The sequence below is a fragment of the Copadichromis virginalis genome, linkage group LG20, assembly GCF_057382275.1.
Source record: "Copadichromis virginalis isolate Kocher_CV1m ecotype Utaka linkage group LG20, C_Virginalis_male_GT1.1, whole genome shotgun sequence".
Lineage (NCBI taxonomy): Eukaryota > Metazoa > Chordata > Actinopteri > Cichliformes > Cichlidae > Copadichromis > Copadichromis virginalis.
Window position 1 is genome coordinate 18,080,224 of NC_140637.1, and position 13,999 is coordinate 18,094,222.

The following is a 13,999-nucleotide window of genomic DNA, read 5'->3' on the forward strand; positions in this document are numbered from 1 at the left end:
CACGTGAAAGCTGTTATGTGCAATTTATTTATAAAATGTATAAATAAAACAAAGTATTACATAAATTTAATATGATGAAACTGGTTGTCATTCTTTAGTTATATTAACTCCTTTATTAATTCTGCATAGAAAATTCCATTTAGTTTCAGACACACAGAGCTTAGCTTGTACTATATAATACTGTTTTTTATTATGGGTCACAGAAAAGGTCAGAGTATGTTTTGCTGTTGTTTTTTTGAATATGTTGGAGCAATAACACATAGATAATAGGACTTTTGTTTTCTATGGGTCTGCATCAGCAAAGACAGCAAAGTCTTTTCTAATATAATGCATGTGAGTGTTTAATTAAAATTTGACAACTTCATTTTTTACTATTGTTACTGTTGTTATATTTGTCGTGTTATCATGTGTGTTGCTTTACAGGTATTCAAATTTCTGACATAAAACCTTTGGTTTGCTATGATTTCACATTAGTTGTTGTGCTGGCCAGATCTTGCTGTGGATAATTCAGATAATTTAGTTTGAAGTGAACATGATGAACAGGCCCCCAAAAATATACAATTTAAACAATAAATTTGTCAATCTAATGGGTATTTATAAGGATAGCCTATTCTTATATGAAGCGTCTGCTTAAGTTAAATAAGAAGGGTCTTTGTTCACTGTCCTGTCTGAATTCCTGTGCATTTGGGCTGCTGTTCTATTCTTTTGGTTTCTTTGCCAAACATTCAAAACTCAACATTTTTTACCTTATGTGAGCCAATCAGCTTCTGTTGCCTGTGTTTTAAATCTCAGTGCTGTTCTGCATTTTTGTTTCCAGATTCTCATTCATGTCCCATTTGCTCCATATCTCCACCTCATTCTGGTCATTCAGAGAGCTTCTTTCAAGTCTATGTCTGCTTTATTTTCACCATCACCAGCATATGGACTCCAGGGGTACTGTCCTACCTTCTACCATATCAGCTTTGCCATGTTCCTTTATAGGAGTCAAATCACCAAATAGCTTGTTACTCAGATTCAATAAATTCAATAAATTTTTTTCTAATAATCAATCCTCAGTCAATTATTAATTTACATACCTAACATTGTATTTTTTAATTTTCTAAATTTTTTGTATAAAAAAACAACACCTCAGACAGCACTTTAGATGAGTGGGCTACTCTAAAAAATGTTAGAGTGTTCTTGTGCAGAAGTGACTATTACAAATATGACTATTGTGAGTCCTTCTAATCTCTTTCAACAATTAGGCTGGTATATAAATGACCAAAAAGAAAAAAACTCACCTCAGGGTAGGACCACTCAGGCGAGTAGTCAGTGACCATGAAAAGACGGCCTGTAGCCTGAAGCATCCCCAGAGCACCCTGGGCTACAGCTGCAGAAACCACCTCTGCTACATTCATGTAGGACAATGAGCCGGTCTCTCCTGTGCCTCCTCCTGCACTGGCCCCTCCACTTAAAGACTGGGGGCTGCAGCAGGGTTGGAGGCAGAGCTCTGAGGGGCTGTAACCAGAGCCCCTGGCTCCTCCATCTTCCTGGCCCTGCTGTGGGGGCCCACCAGCTGTGGTCTGGTTATCTGAGTTGTGAGATGTGACAAGCTGGTGAGCATATAAGGTCCCTCCAGCTGACATGGCTGTTCCACTACCATCCACAGAGATGAAGTCATTAATCAGGTCAGAAAACTGGTTTCCAAAAGAGATGTCAAAGTGATCGAGACTTATCTCCATGCCTGTCCCTCCAGCTCCTCCGTTACTGGCTGCTCCACCCAGACCCTGGTGGGTTCCTACAGCATTGTAGAGTCCCTGCACCATGCCCGTGCCTTGGAGAAGAGGCTGCAGCTGCTGTTGCTGTTGGGGGTGGTTGTTGCTATCACTGGCGTTGTTTCCATTATGAATTGCTACCCCTTCACCCGCACCTCCTGTCCCTCCATCGCCGCCATCTGAAGCCTGCTGCAGGTAACGTTCTGTTCCTCCTCTTTCTCCATTTCCTGCCCCACATCCCTGGATGTGATCACCAGCTTTGAGCAGATTTTCAGCTCCATTCTCGGTGGCTCCAGTCTGACCTGAATTCACATTCCCAGGTTGCTCTAGACCAACCACCTCCTCGTGCTCAGTGCCCAGCCCAGGAAAGGCCCCCTGGTATTGTAGCAGCTGGAGAGAGCCAGCCTGGCCAGGCCCTTCTGTGGGTGAGCCTCCATTGCAGTTGGTTCTGTGCTGGGTCTGATGGGTCTGATGGGTCTGATGGTGGTGATGAAGGTGGCCATTACTGCCAGGTGAGTCTGTTTTTACAACTTGTAACCCCATATAAGCTCCAGAGTCATGGGAGTTGTGCTCCATCAAATGTGTTTTCTGGCCCATGCTGGGCCTCCCCTGCTGAGTCTGGCTGGTCTGAGATGCATCCTGGAGGAAGAAGCTGGGGGAACGATTCTGATGTTGCATGTGAGGACTGGACATGGCTTGACCATAGCTCACTGTGGTAGTGCTGGACGTATAGTCTTGCTTGGCATCGATGGCACTGAAATCCATTTGCTCCAAGGTAGTGCTGGGACTCAAACCACCTCCAGATGGAAGCAGGGAGCCTGTGGCTGTCAGACTGAGGCTGCCCTGACCTGAACCAGCACCAGATGACACAGATACGCCACTCCCACAGTTCACTACTGCCCCCACCTGGTAGCCACTCTCCTTGGCCAGCTGCTGCTCAAATGATGTATCTTCTGTTTTGATGTTCTTTATGAGAGCTGAGTTGAAAGTGTAGGTATTATCTGGCATGGTGGGGGAGCGTTGTAGACTGCCATTGGTGCTAGCACTGCCACCAGAGGAAGACGAGGTGGAGGAGGAGTTTCCCTCTGTCTTCATTGCGCTGCCTCCATAGGTCTGGCCTTGTTTGGGGTTGTTCAGGAAGCAGTCGGGATCAAAGTTCATATTAGTTTCTGGGATCTTGATGGTTCCCGAGTCCAGACTGCTGGAGAGCACCAGTTCCTCAGACACCCCAGCTGTAGACAACATGGAAAGACTGTCTCCTGCAGTGGTAGTCCCAGGTTCTCCTACACCTCCACTGGGGAAAGCAAATTTGTGACGATCAGAGGTCACAGACAGCACCAGGCCCTGTGAAGTGGCATCTGCACCCATGAGGTGAGTATTTGGACCCCCAGTAGGAGACATGCTGTAGACAGGGTCTCCAGGGACCTCAGACATAAAGACACTCTGAGACAGGCCAGACATGACAGAGGCCACATGACTCATCCCTGTCACCACAGGGCTATCAGCCATGTCCGGATCGCTGTTGAGGCCGCTGCTGATGGAGACAGGTGAGTTCTGAGTGGTGTCAGGGACCTCAACCTGGTTTGTAGATGACACCTCTGTGCTGTTCTGGTGTAGCAGGACAGGCTTGTGGACTTTTCCATTGCGTTTCTCCCTGGTGCTACCCCCTCCAGTCCCTCCCCCAGAGCTTTTTCCTCCACCATGGGCACTGTGCTCTGTTTTCCCCTCAGACACATCGTTGTTCTGTACCTCTGAGTGGGCACTGCTGTATCCCCCTGAGCGGGGGTCCACTTTTGGGGAGATAATGCGGTGTTTGGCACTGTTGCATTTGTGGTGCACACTGCTTCCTGCACCTATACAAGGGCAAACAGAGCAAAAGAGGTTTGGGATTTAGCTGTGTGAGGGAGTAAAACAGGCAAATTTATTCTATTGATTTCCAAGTGCTTAAAAATTAGGCAAATCTACTATTCAATGAACTGAGGCAAAGATGGATTATTAGTTTGTTTTTGTATTTATAATTTTGTGCAACATAATCTTCTTCATGTGATAAATCCTCTCATAGGCATAAGGCGATGTAAGTGTATGGGACGCTCTGCACGCCTTGTTATCTTAAAAATAACAATGGAAGTGGGGGTTACTTAGAGTAATTTGTTCTCTAAATTAGAAAACCTTCACTCTCTACATTCTTTTTCTGATTAAAAAAGTCAGTGAAATAACACAGCTGAAAATATGCTATTGAGATTAGCATAAAATTTGAAAAGCGCAAGGCTATTTCAGATATGCCCCTGACACAGATATTAGGAACTTTAAAAGATAATAGGGCCCTACATTTGATTTCACTATTAAATCACCAACCCATAAAAGAACAACCTTCTCTGATTTACAACATACTAAACATTATCTTTATGTCCTCTCGCTGAATTTTTGAGTTCTCTCTTTTATAGAATAAACTCCTTCCCACCCACTAGCCCTTACCCAGGGTGCCCGTGCAGAGGCAGTTGTGAGTCCGGGGAGGTGGCTTAGTTTGGTGGCTGTCCAGAATCTGTTGCACTAGCTGCTCCACTGAGAAGCCAGAGCTGCTGTTCCCATTGCTGCAAGTCCACTTGATGCCATGAACTGCCGGGAGAGAGGAGGAGACAGAGATGTCAGCCAGCCCAACAGACCACCAGCCACGCCAACCCCCCGCCCCACCCACTGCCCTCCCTGTCTACCTACTAGAACACCTCATGCTGGTCACCTCTCCCAAAAAAAGTTTCCACATAAAAACAGTTAGTATTTCTGGTTTTCCCTAAAGATAAAACAATCCACCGACTCAGACAGACTAGTTTCAATAAAGAATCTAAATGGCAGTACCTTTGATTATTTGTTCAGTCTCTATCATTTCTTCCCTATTAGACTGAAACAGCTCTAAATTTCCCCCCTTACCCTAAACCCCCTGTTTCCTTTCTTAGTGCAGCATTGATCGGTTGCTTTCCCCTCGTATCACTTCAACATAATGTCAAGCCTTTTGTATTGGACTGCTTGTTTTTGTTGTGCTTCTTTTTCTCCTATATGTCGGTGCCCGCTGCTACTCCATGGCGTCTCCTCTGTGAGTGCTGATGAAGGTGACAGCAAGCTCAATCTTTCCGCTCGCCACCCTTACCCTGACCTATGACTCTGTTCTGACGGGAAAAGCTTCTGGGAAAGAACATCACCAATCTGCTGCTGCCGGATCGGCTGCTGCACCAAGGGAAAAAGGGAGGTTTTCTCCTGTAAGGCTCCACTCGCTTGCCTCAGTCACACCTCACTAGCACCTCCTAATACTTTTCATCGCTCCACTTGTCAAGCAGCCACCACTTCTGATGAGACAGATAGTGGTTTCAGTGGCTGTAAGGTGGTAGGAGACATCACTGAGTGCTGCAGAGCTCAGGCTCTCAACTGGGGAAAAAGGTAATATTTCAGAAGTGAGGCATATTTAGACTATCAAACAAAATCAAGCCAGCTTTAATTCAAGTTCTCTACACTCTAGTACCTCCTTTGGTTAAATATGCAAGTGAGATACATAAAGAGAATGAGGTTCAGAGCATGTATGAAAAAAGCTGAGGATTTGCTTAGTGCATGTCTGTTTGCACTTGAGATAAAAGGAGATGAAAACAGCGTAAGAGGGTGAGGGTAATGGAGATTAAAGACAGAGCTAGTTAAATTGAAGTGAAAAAAGCTGGGAAACATGATTGCATGACTGTGATAAGGATCAAACTTGAAAGCTCTACATTCCTTTGGTAGATTATAGGCTGGTCACCAGCAGATGTCAGCAGAGCTGTAGTGATCAAGCTAAGATCATACGCTCCACAGAAAACTAACTGTGGCAGGTTATAGAAACATGAATAGGATTCAGTTTGATGTATAATAAAGTCAGATTTATTCAGCCATTAATCTACTGTGGGTGAGCTAAAAAAAAAAAGAGAGAAAAAAGGAAAAAAAGCAGATAACAAATGTGAGGGGCAAGTTTCAGCTAACGTTATTACAATTATTGCACAAATTGTGTTTGGAGGTTAAACCACTTTAACCTCTTGACTTTGTATTATGTAAATATACAAAATAGTACTAATGAAATGATGCTAATAAAGATAACAAGGCAAAATGGTGTCGTGAATTTCCGTCCATAGCAAAGCAACATGGAAGCTTCAGGACAGATGAATGTCTGTGCTGATGATCAAACTCAGAGAGGGTGACAGAGCAAGAGTGAGAGCGTAATGCAACAACTTACATCCACCATGCAGCGCCATGCCTATCCTATTTGTCCAAACAATCTTGTTTCCCCTCTGCCCTGATCCCTCATGCCAGATTGCCACAGCCCTGTTCATCTAGACGGGTGTCACCCCTGAAGGCTCTGAGTTGTTGACGTACAGTTACCACCGTGTCTGCCTGTCTGCTCTTCTCACTGAGGGTTATATTATAAAGCAGACATGACAGGAGCACTGCCACTAGGTTTAATCCCAGTGGAAGCAACAGCCCAGGCACCAAACGGCGACCTATTCATATGATCATTCTGATGATTGGATCCTGTCATGAGCAGCATCATACAGGCCTAATGACAAAAGCAGTTGATGCTGGGCATCTCCCACTCGGTTGTCTCTGCACCACTGGACATTATATGGGACAGCAGAGTACAACAGTTTATATGATGGCCAGTGCTGTCTGTCTTGCCTTGGTCTGTTCTACTCTGGCCCTGTCTGTCTAGCCTGGAGACAAGCCTTCTGTCTGTCTGAGTGTTTGTTAAAACTGCTCATGCGCTATCTGTCAGCAGGCTTGGGGCATAGCTGCAGAGTGCTGCGTGTTTATTGCATTAGACCAAAAGAGTGAATCAAGCTGGCTGCCTTGTCTATGGAACTGTAGCGTGACTGTGTAGCGATGCCCCTCTCTTACCCCCACCCTCAGCCCCCCCCCCTATCTTCTTGCTACTTCTCTTTCTCATCAAACACCGCGGGGTGTTAAGGATGACGAGGTCAGACAAGGCCATGTTTCACAGGGCTTATATTTGAACTACTGTGTGTGAGCATTCGTGCATATGAAAGGTTTTGTGACTGAGAGCAAGAATGTGTGTGTGTGTTTTGTTGTGGAGAGACAGAATAAGCTCAACTGATCCATGAAATCCACATTTTTCCTTTGTTGTTGTTTTTTTGTATCATTAGACATGTCAAATGGTTTGTGCAGTGAAATTTTGTGAAAAGCACAACAAAAAGGGAAGAGCAAGACAAAGGGGGGCAATTATTTTGGAAAAATTGGCATTGATCTGGAAAAAATAACGATTTGATTTAAAACTAAGATTGTGCTGACAAAATTCAGCTTGTGAAATTGGAACCATCATCAGTTTCTAAGAAAGAAAATAAGAACAATTTCCAAACATAAGCCAGACATGAAAACACTGAAATGTGTACTGTGGAAATTTTGCGCTTTGCATTTGATGCTCAAACTCTAAAGTTTAAATTTAGATTTTGTACATTCCTGATAAAGTGAGAAAATAAAATTGTTCAGCTGGTTACCCATGCATTTTGTCCCGATAGTTTCACTATACAACCTAAATGGCACATATAAGTTCTGCTACGTTCTGTTATATACGAAGGGGGAGTCTTAAAACTACACACACATTTGAACCCAACATCTTGAAACAAACACAACAAAATAGAAAAATGACTATATTTGGGGAGCTAATTTATGATATAAATAAAGCATGATTCACAGAGGCCAACTTCATCACAAGTTTTAGCTTCTGCTCCCTGTGTTGAGATTAAGGTTGCTATCTCACATGGCCACTAGATGGCAATGTTGCTCTATCATTGAGTTCATGTTGACATGTCTTGTGCTCCAGGAGAAAGAGAGAAGGATGGAGAGGAGAAGAAAGACAGAAAGCAGAGACAGAAAGAAGGAGAGGGATTTTTTTTTTTGCTCTTTATGTAGCCCCTCGTGTAGCCTGGCAGCTAGAAGGCATCTCACACTCACTCTCTTTGTCCCAACAACTCCCAAAGTTAATGACTTTACGCATTACTGCAAATGGTGCTTGATTTTTACATTAAGCCACAGATGTAATGAATACAGTAGGCTGTTGTTGCTCAGCGACTGTCCTGAGGTAAGGCTTTATGTTAAAATGACCTAAAACTAATGCTGTGATGAGGGTAACAATACAGCCTAGACCCCAGTGATGATGGCCTGGACTGCCTATTCAGTATGCAGCCAGCACGTGTGTGTGTGTGTGTGTGCTTGTAAAGCTGCTGACACCTTCCTCTTTACCTAGCCACATCACCAATAATTGGCCATTGGAATATCAGTCACAGCTCTGCTGGCCCCTGCCAGATACGCCCGAATTAGAGTGTGGTTGTTAAAGGTATCTTAACAGCTCTCTGAAAGATTTTCAATGCCCCCACAAGGTCCCCTTTTGGCTATTATCATCAGCAGACAAACCCTGACTTTTTTTTTTTTCCAAAACATTGCCTCGATCTTTGAGCAGGTCGAGAGACTCATAAAAACACATAATGCAACTCACAGAGCATTAGTAAAGCTGATTAACAACAGAGATCAATCCACTGAGGGGGGAGAGAGACAGAAAGAGCCAGATAAGGGGTGAAGGGGGATTTCTGGTGAGTCAGACATTCTTGCTCCCACGCACTAAAATGAATCAATAACCAGCTTGCTGCCCTCCTCTGCTTTGACTTCCTTCATGGACCAGAGGGGAGATGTACTCTCTCAGTCTGGCCGGAGTGGTGCCAGAGGTCTAGGGGAAGAGCTGAACTTTGACCTCCAAGTAAGAGACAGCTCCAGGAAGAGCACAAGCACTCATTTAAAATTGCAGGAATACTAGCCAAAGATGTTCTCTGACTGAGGTGCTGAGGGCACTTAGTGTACCAGCTATAAGATAATAGGACTGGAACATAAATAATCAGGCAAAAACAGGTGCCAGTAGTCTTTCCATGCATGCACATGCAGGTGTGCATAGAGACTATTAAGGCCTAATTTGCTGTTACAGCCTCTGCTCATATTAAAGGCTATGAATAAAAGCTAATGCATGCATAGCCCAAAACAGTATTACTCAAGTTCTCACACATGGACTACTGTTGTTCATTTTGAGATTAATGGACACAAAAAGCTGCCCAATGAGGCTGCTCTTCTGCATGACATGATTAAAAAGCTATTTCCTTGTTTGTAAAGAAGTCATTTTAAATTTTAAAAGTGTGCGTGTTTCCGTCAAACAAGCTGCCCTGCTTCAAAATTCCTCAACTCACACATGGGTTTGAGCTGGCCGATCAGTTCCTCCTTGGTCCACTTGGCCCACTCTTTCTTGTCTGTATTGATGGAACACAGAATAGGTCCACATGGTTTCCCACAATCCTCGATCGCTGGAACATTCAAATAGTGGACGAGCACAATATCAGGGTTCTGTGGGGAAATCAGAGGGAGCAGGATGGTTACACAAATGCAAGAAATAAAAGCTTGATTTGCAAAGATGAAGACTAGAAACAAGTCAATTTATCTGCAAGGACAGTTAGAAGATTTGTTGAAGTGAGATATTCAGTCCTTCTAAAAAAGTGAGTATTCTTTTGAAATAAGTGGTAAAAAAAAAAAAAAAATTCAGCTCAAGCATTGTATTGAGTCAAATAAACTCAAAACCAGCTTGTCAATTTTTCTTACACTCTTTATTTAATTCTTAATTTTAGTGAAAAATTCTCAAAACCAAAGCTACCAAACAAGATAATAATACACAATCTCACATTCACAACTTCAGCAGTTTTACAAAGAGCTTCTCATTCAATCTTCTTATTCACACACACACACACACACACACACACACACACACACACACACACACACACACACACACACACACACACACACACATATATTTCTGTACATGAGAGGGAATTGGGCCTGTCTCATAAATGACAGATATTCAGCATAGTGCAGGAAAAAATTGAGACTTTGGGGATTGATAGTACACATCATGCAGTAAACTGTAACAAGTGCTAAACAAGTCCTCGATAATCACCAGTGGTGAGACAGCACCTGTCTTTGGACTTTCAAAGCAAATAGGCTGGTCCCTGTCTTCATCAGACTAATCTCACACAGACAGCATGTTAACAATTTCAAAATCAGTTTGTGTTTTGCCAACAAATAGACCTGATTATGCAATTGCACTTAAAAACAGAAATGAATAATGATAGTTGATAAGGTTCGATAGGGTAGAGTGTTAATAATGATTATTAAAATGAGTTGTTACTGCTTTGAAAAAACAAATGTTGATAAAACACACATATTTGTAATAATTTCACTTAACAAATCCAGTGTGATTACTGGGCAGTCTTGAAACAAGTTAGCACAGCTAATAACAGTCTTGACGGACACAAGAGGGCTTCAAACATCCACATGCTGTGTGATGTGCATGCAACGCAACCAGCTTCTATAATTACCTTTATAGTGTACAATTTGTTAAGATAAAAAAAGACCCATATTTACATAATCTTCTGAACATTCTTACACATTTTTCTGTTCTTACATAATATATTATTCTCAAAATAGATCAATTAGACATACAATCACAAGGCTTGGTTAGATTAGGATTTTTTTGCAGTGCATAGTGGATAATCTGTTCCATGGTTTCTTAAGGATATAATGGAGTGATAGTGACACATGCAGTACTCGTAGCTACTGTGTCTCAGATGAGAGGGCTTTTATGTGGAACAAGCCAGCTGGTTGGTGAGAAGTAAATGTTGCTGAATTAGAAACCCTGCATGGTATCCCTCACACAGACAACAAAGCCCAAGAACAGAAGAGGAAATGCACAATCCAAAACATAGCCAGGCAGCAGAACAAATCTGGGATCAGAAATCTGCAATAATCTCACTCATTATGAGACTGTATCTCTGCATCTCCAAATGTGTGATTGGATGCGTATACTAGTGCGTGTGTTCATTAATGTGTGTATTTGTACGTGCATATGTGTGTTAATTACAATGTGTGCTTGTGTAACACACGTATGGCATTTTGTCAAGTCCTCCCACATGGTGAGATGATGCCCTCAATTAACTCTGCCTGTATTTACCAAGTCAAAACTCAATAATTTTCCGCCTGCAAATTGTTACTGGGTTACCTCTGCAAATTCTCTAAATTGACAGCTTATGAATAATAGGTAGCGTTTAAAGGAATGTTGTGCAGGTGTGAATAACATCCATTCACTTCTGTATTCATAAAAAGCTTTGATTACCCAGCTCTCACAAGGAATGTTCTTATTTCAGTCTTTATCATTTCTGTTTCACTGTCAACATCTGATTGCCACTAAAACCAACAAAGACAAACAAGGTAAAATATCCCCATACTGACACATACACCTGACCCATACACAGCTAAATGTGCAAACACACATATGGGTACAACCACAGGAAGAGATGCTCTCATTACATGGTCTCTGGGTATGCTTGTTAATCTTTTCTGAATGTTTGGCCTTGGAGTGTTCCTGTTGGTTGAAAGAAACAGAAGGAGATTTATTTGTCTTTTACAGAAGTAAATCACACAAAATCACACTTACATGTGTGCATGCAATTGCAGCTAAATAAGATGCAAGAATGGACAAACCGACTGAGACCTTGATCGAGAAAAATGCTGTGACAACACGTGCGTGACTGCAGTTTGAGGCTTCATCAGTACTAAGTGGCAAATAAATCAAGGTGCTGCTACTGTAGGTCTGTGCTCCCTCTCACTGTGAACCATTAATCTGTGACTATGCCCCCCTCCATCCCCAACCACAATCTCTTCCACCGCCTCCCACTCTGATTTTCCTTTTACATCAGGCAGGGGTGTGGTTGGAGGGACACACAGATACACAGAACCAGTTACTTCTGTGAAAACGTCCCAACATGCGAACAACTACCATCTCTGATGTGTTTGGGCACTCACGGTTCAGCAGTACATAATGCAATCTATGGAAGACAGATGACCTTCCCTCACCACTAGCAGCAGAAGCTGGATCTAGACATTGCTTTGTGTTATCGTACTGCTTTCCTTGTCCCCTGTCATTGGCATGGACACTAGGTGATGACTGCTGCCCTGTTTGGATGGAGATGGCACAGGCGGTGTGCAATGCCCCCAGATGGCATCACCAGCTGTGTCACTAGCCAAGAGATGCCCTCAATCTTTACTTGGAATGAAAGCGCAGAATGTAGACAGCTTCATTCAATTATGAACGTACATAAATGTATGTGGCTCTATGGGCACAGTCGGGAGTGAATGTGCACAGAAATAGAGCACATGTAGAAGTGTGCGCAAACACACAAGCGCACACGAAAACAGACTGAGCAAGGACAAACTAATTAGCATAGTGTAACAGACACACATGTACTCACAAGACACATAAGGCTTAGTTGAACACAATCATACGCACAATCTCCTTCCTCCAACGCCCACACTCCCAGCTGTTTCCTACCTTTTCACACATAGCTACACAAATATGCACACACACGTATAACACGATCAACACAAAGGAAGAGACCATGAGGTAGTCTTATAGCTCATCCAAATATAAGTAATCTTTATGTTCGCGTTTTACTATTAGGAATTTGCTACCTATTGTAAACCAAGAAGAGAGCCAGAGGCATATAACGTCTGGAACTTTCACTCTTTTTTCAGTCTTGTTTTACTTCTTTCTCTCCTCTTACTTTAGAACATATTTAACAGTTCTCTCTCAACTCAGGCTTACCTCCACTCAAAGAGGAAAACAACACAATGAAAGTGTAAAGCGTCACATAAATCTATCAGGATGGTAATTTAATTTAATTTCCTGCTGGCTGCTTTCTTTTTCCACAGTGTAATATCAGTGAGTTGGTTTTCCAAGTGTAGGGGGAAAAGGCTGAGGGTGACTTTTTGCCTGGATAGTCTTTTTCAGAGAAAATGAGATCTCATTAACTTATTGATTAATTGTGTAATGTAGTCTTTGGTTGTTTTTTTCCTCTTATTTCTCATGCAAGTCTCAAGGCAGAGCTCCAGCCTCTGCTCTGCAGCGGTGGGGAAGACTAGAACAGAGTTACAGGAACCTGTGGTGTGCATTTGCATGTGCAAACATTTTAGGCATTTTAGACAACACCGCCATGGATGAACTGGATTCATTGTAAACAACTAGAGACAGGCAACTAGAAAACAGATTCCTACATCAGATGTATTGACCTCACAGAGTTCTGTCCTGAAGATCATTAAATTAGTCTGGGATTATATAAGGGAAGACAGAAAAAGTAAAACAGACTAAAATGGGGCTGCTCGGGTCAGGTTAGGTCGGAGGATTGATTACATGTGCACGCAGCACACTTTCATGCACACTCTGAATGGAAGCACGGAGAACTGGCCAGTAAAGAGACAGACGGGCAGTAAAAACTTAATGGGTTTTTTGACAGTTCCACCCATGCAGTGGCTCACTGGGATTTGTCCTTGTATGCCCGTTGACCAATACGCAACTGTTTATTTGTATATTATTATATTCTTACATGAGCCGGACATTGCTTGTCAGCATCTGTGCCAATCACTCATGTGTATTAATCCATGAATTTATCATGTATGCATAAAATATAACATGTGTAGCTAGTATTTTGATGATGCTGTGTTGTGTTAATGTTTACTGCGCCTCCCTAGAACAGATGGATAGATGTTGAGCTAATTACTAGAGGAGTCTTGGGGAGTCAGCCATGGGGGCGGAAGGCCTGCTGTGTGGTGGAGCTCCTTCCTGCCCCTCCTTTCACTGATCTCTCTCAAAAACACAGTGAAAAACACCAACATACAACAGAATGAATGCACATATAAAATAATACAGTCACGCACACACAGACAATTACAGTCTAATATACAACGCACGAGACAAGCATGAAAAAGGTGTAGTGCCAAAACTCACGCGCACACACATGCATATGCAAGACATCGCCATCGCAACCAAAGGATAAAGGTGCTGTTGTAGCCAGGCAACAGGTTTCTCTGGCACCCACGCACTTAGAGGCAGCCAGTGCTCCTACGATCTCTCAGTGAATGCCTACCTCCTCCTGAAGTCATACACCCTGCTCTACTCCAAAAGACAAGGAGGGAGAGAAAGGGAGAGAGATTCGCTGATGGAGCTGAAGACGGAGTTAGATGTTGGTGGAGACAGATACAATGACCTTCTACTTTGTGCTGAATGTATAATAGTGAATGTGCGTGTATAACTGCACAGAGATATAACGAACTGAGACTCGAGCACAAATTAC

General features: G+C 42.9%; 1 protein-coding gene across 2 annotated transcripts in view; it reads right to left on the reverse strand.

Annotated features, from left to right (window-relative positions):
- Positions 1 to 13,999, reverse strand: part of camta1a (calmodulin binding transcription activator 1a) — a 279,253-nt gene that overhangs the window by 27,546 nt on the left and 237,708 nt on the right. For both annotated transcript variants that reach the window (XM_085442815.1, XM_085442814.1), the window contains exons 7-9: positions 9,011 to 9,164; positions 4,230 to 4,370; positions 1,281 to 3,607 (exon numbers count right to left, since the gene is read on the reverse strand). In XM_085442815.1, the coding sequence (XP_085298941.1) occupies positions 1,281 to 3,607; positions 4,230 to 4,370; positions 9,011 to 9,164 (2,622 nt within the window). The remainder of the gene's footprint in view (positions 1 to 1,280; positions 3,608 to 4,229; positions 4,371 to 9,010; positions 9,165 to 13,999) is intronic.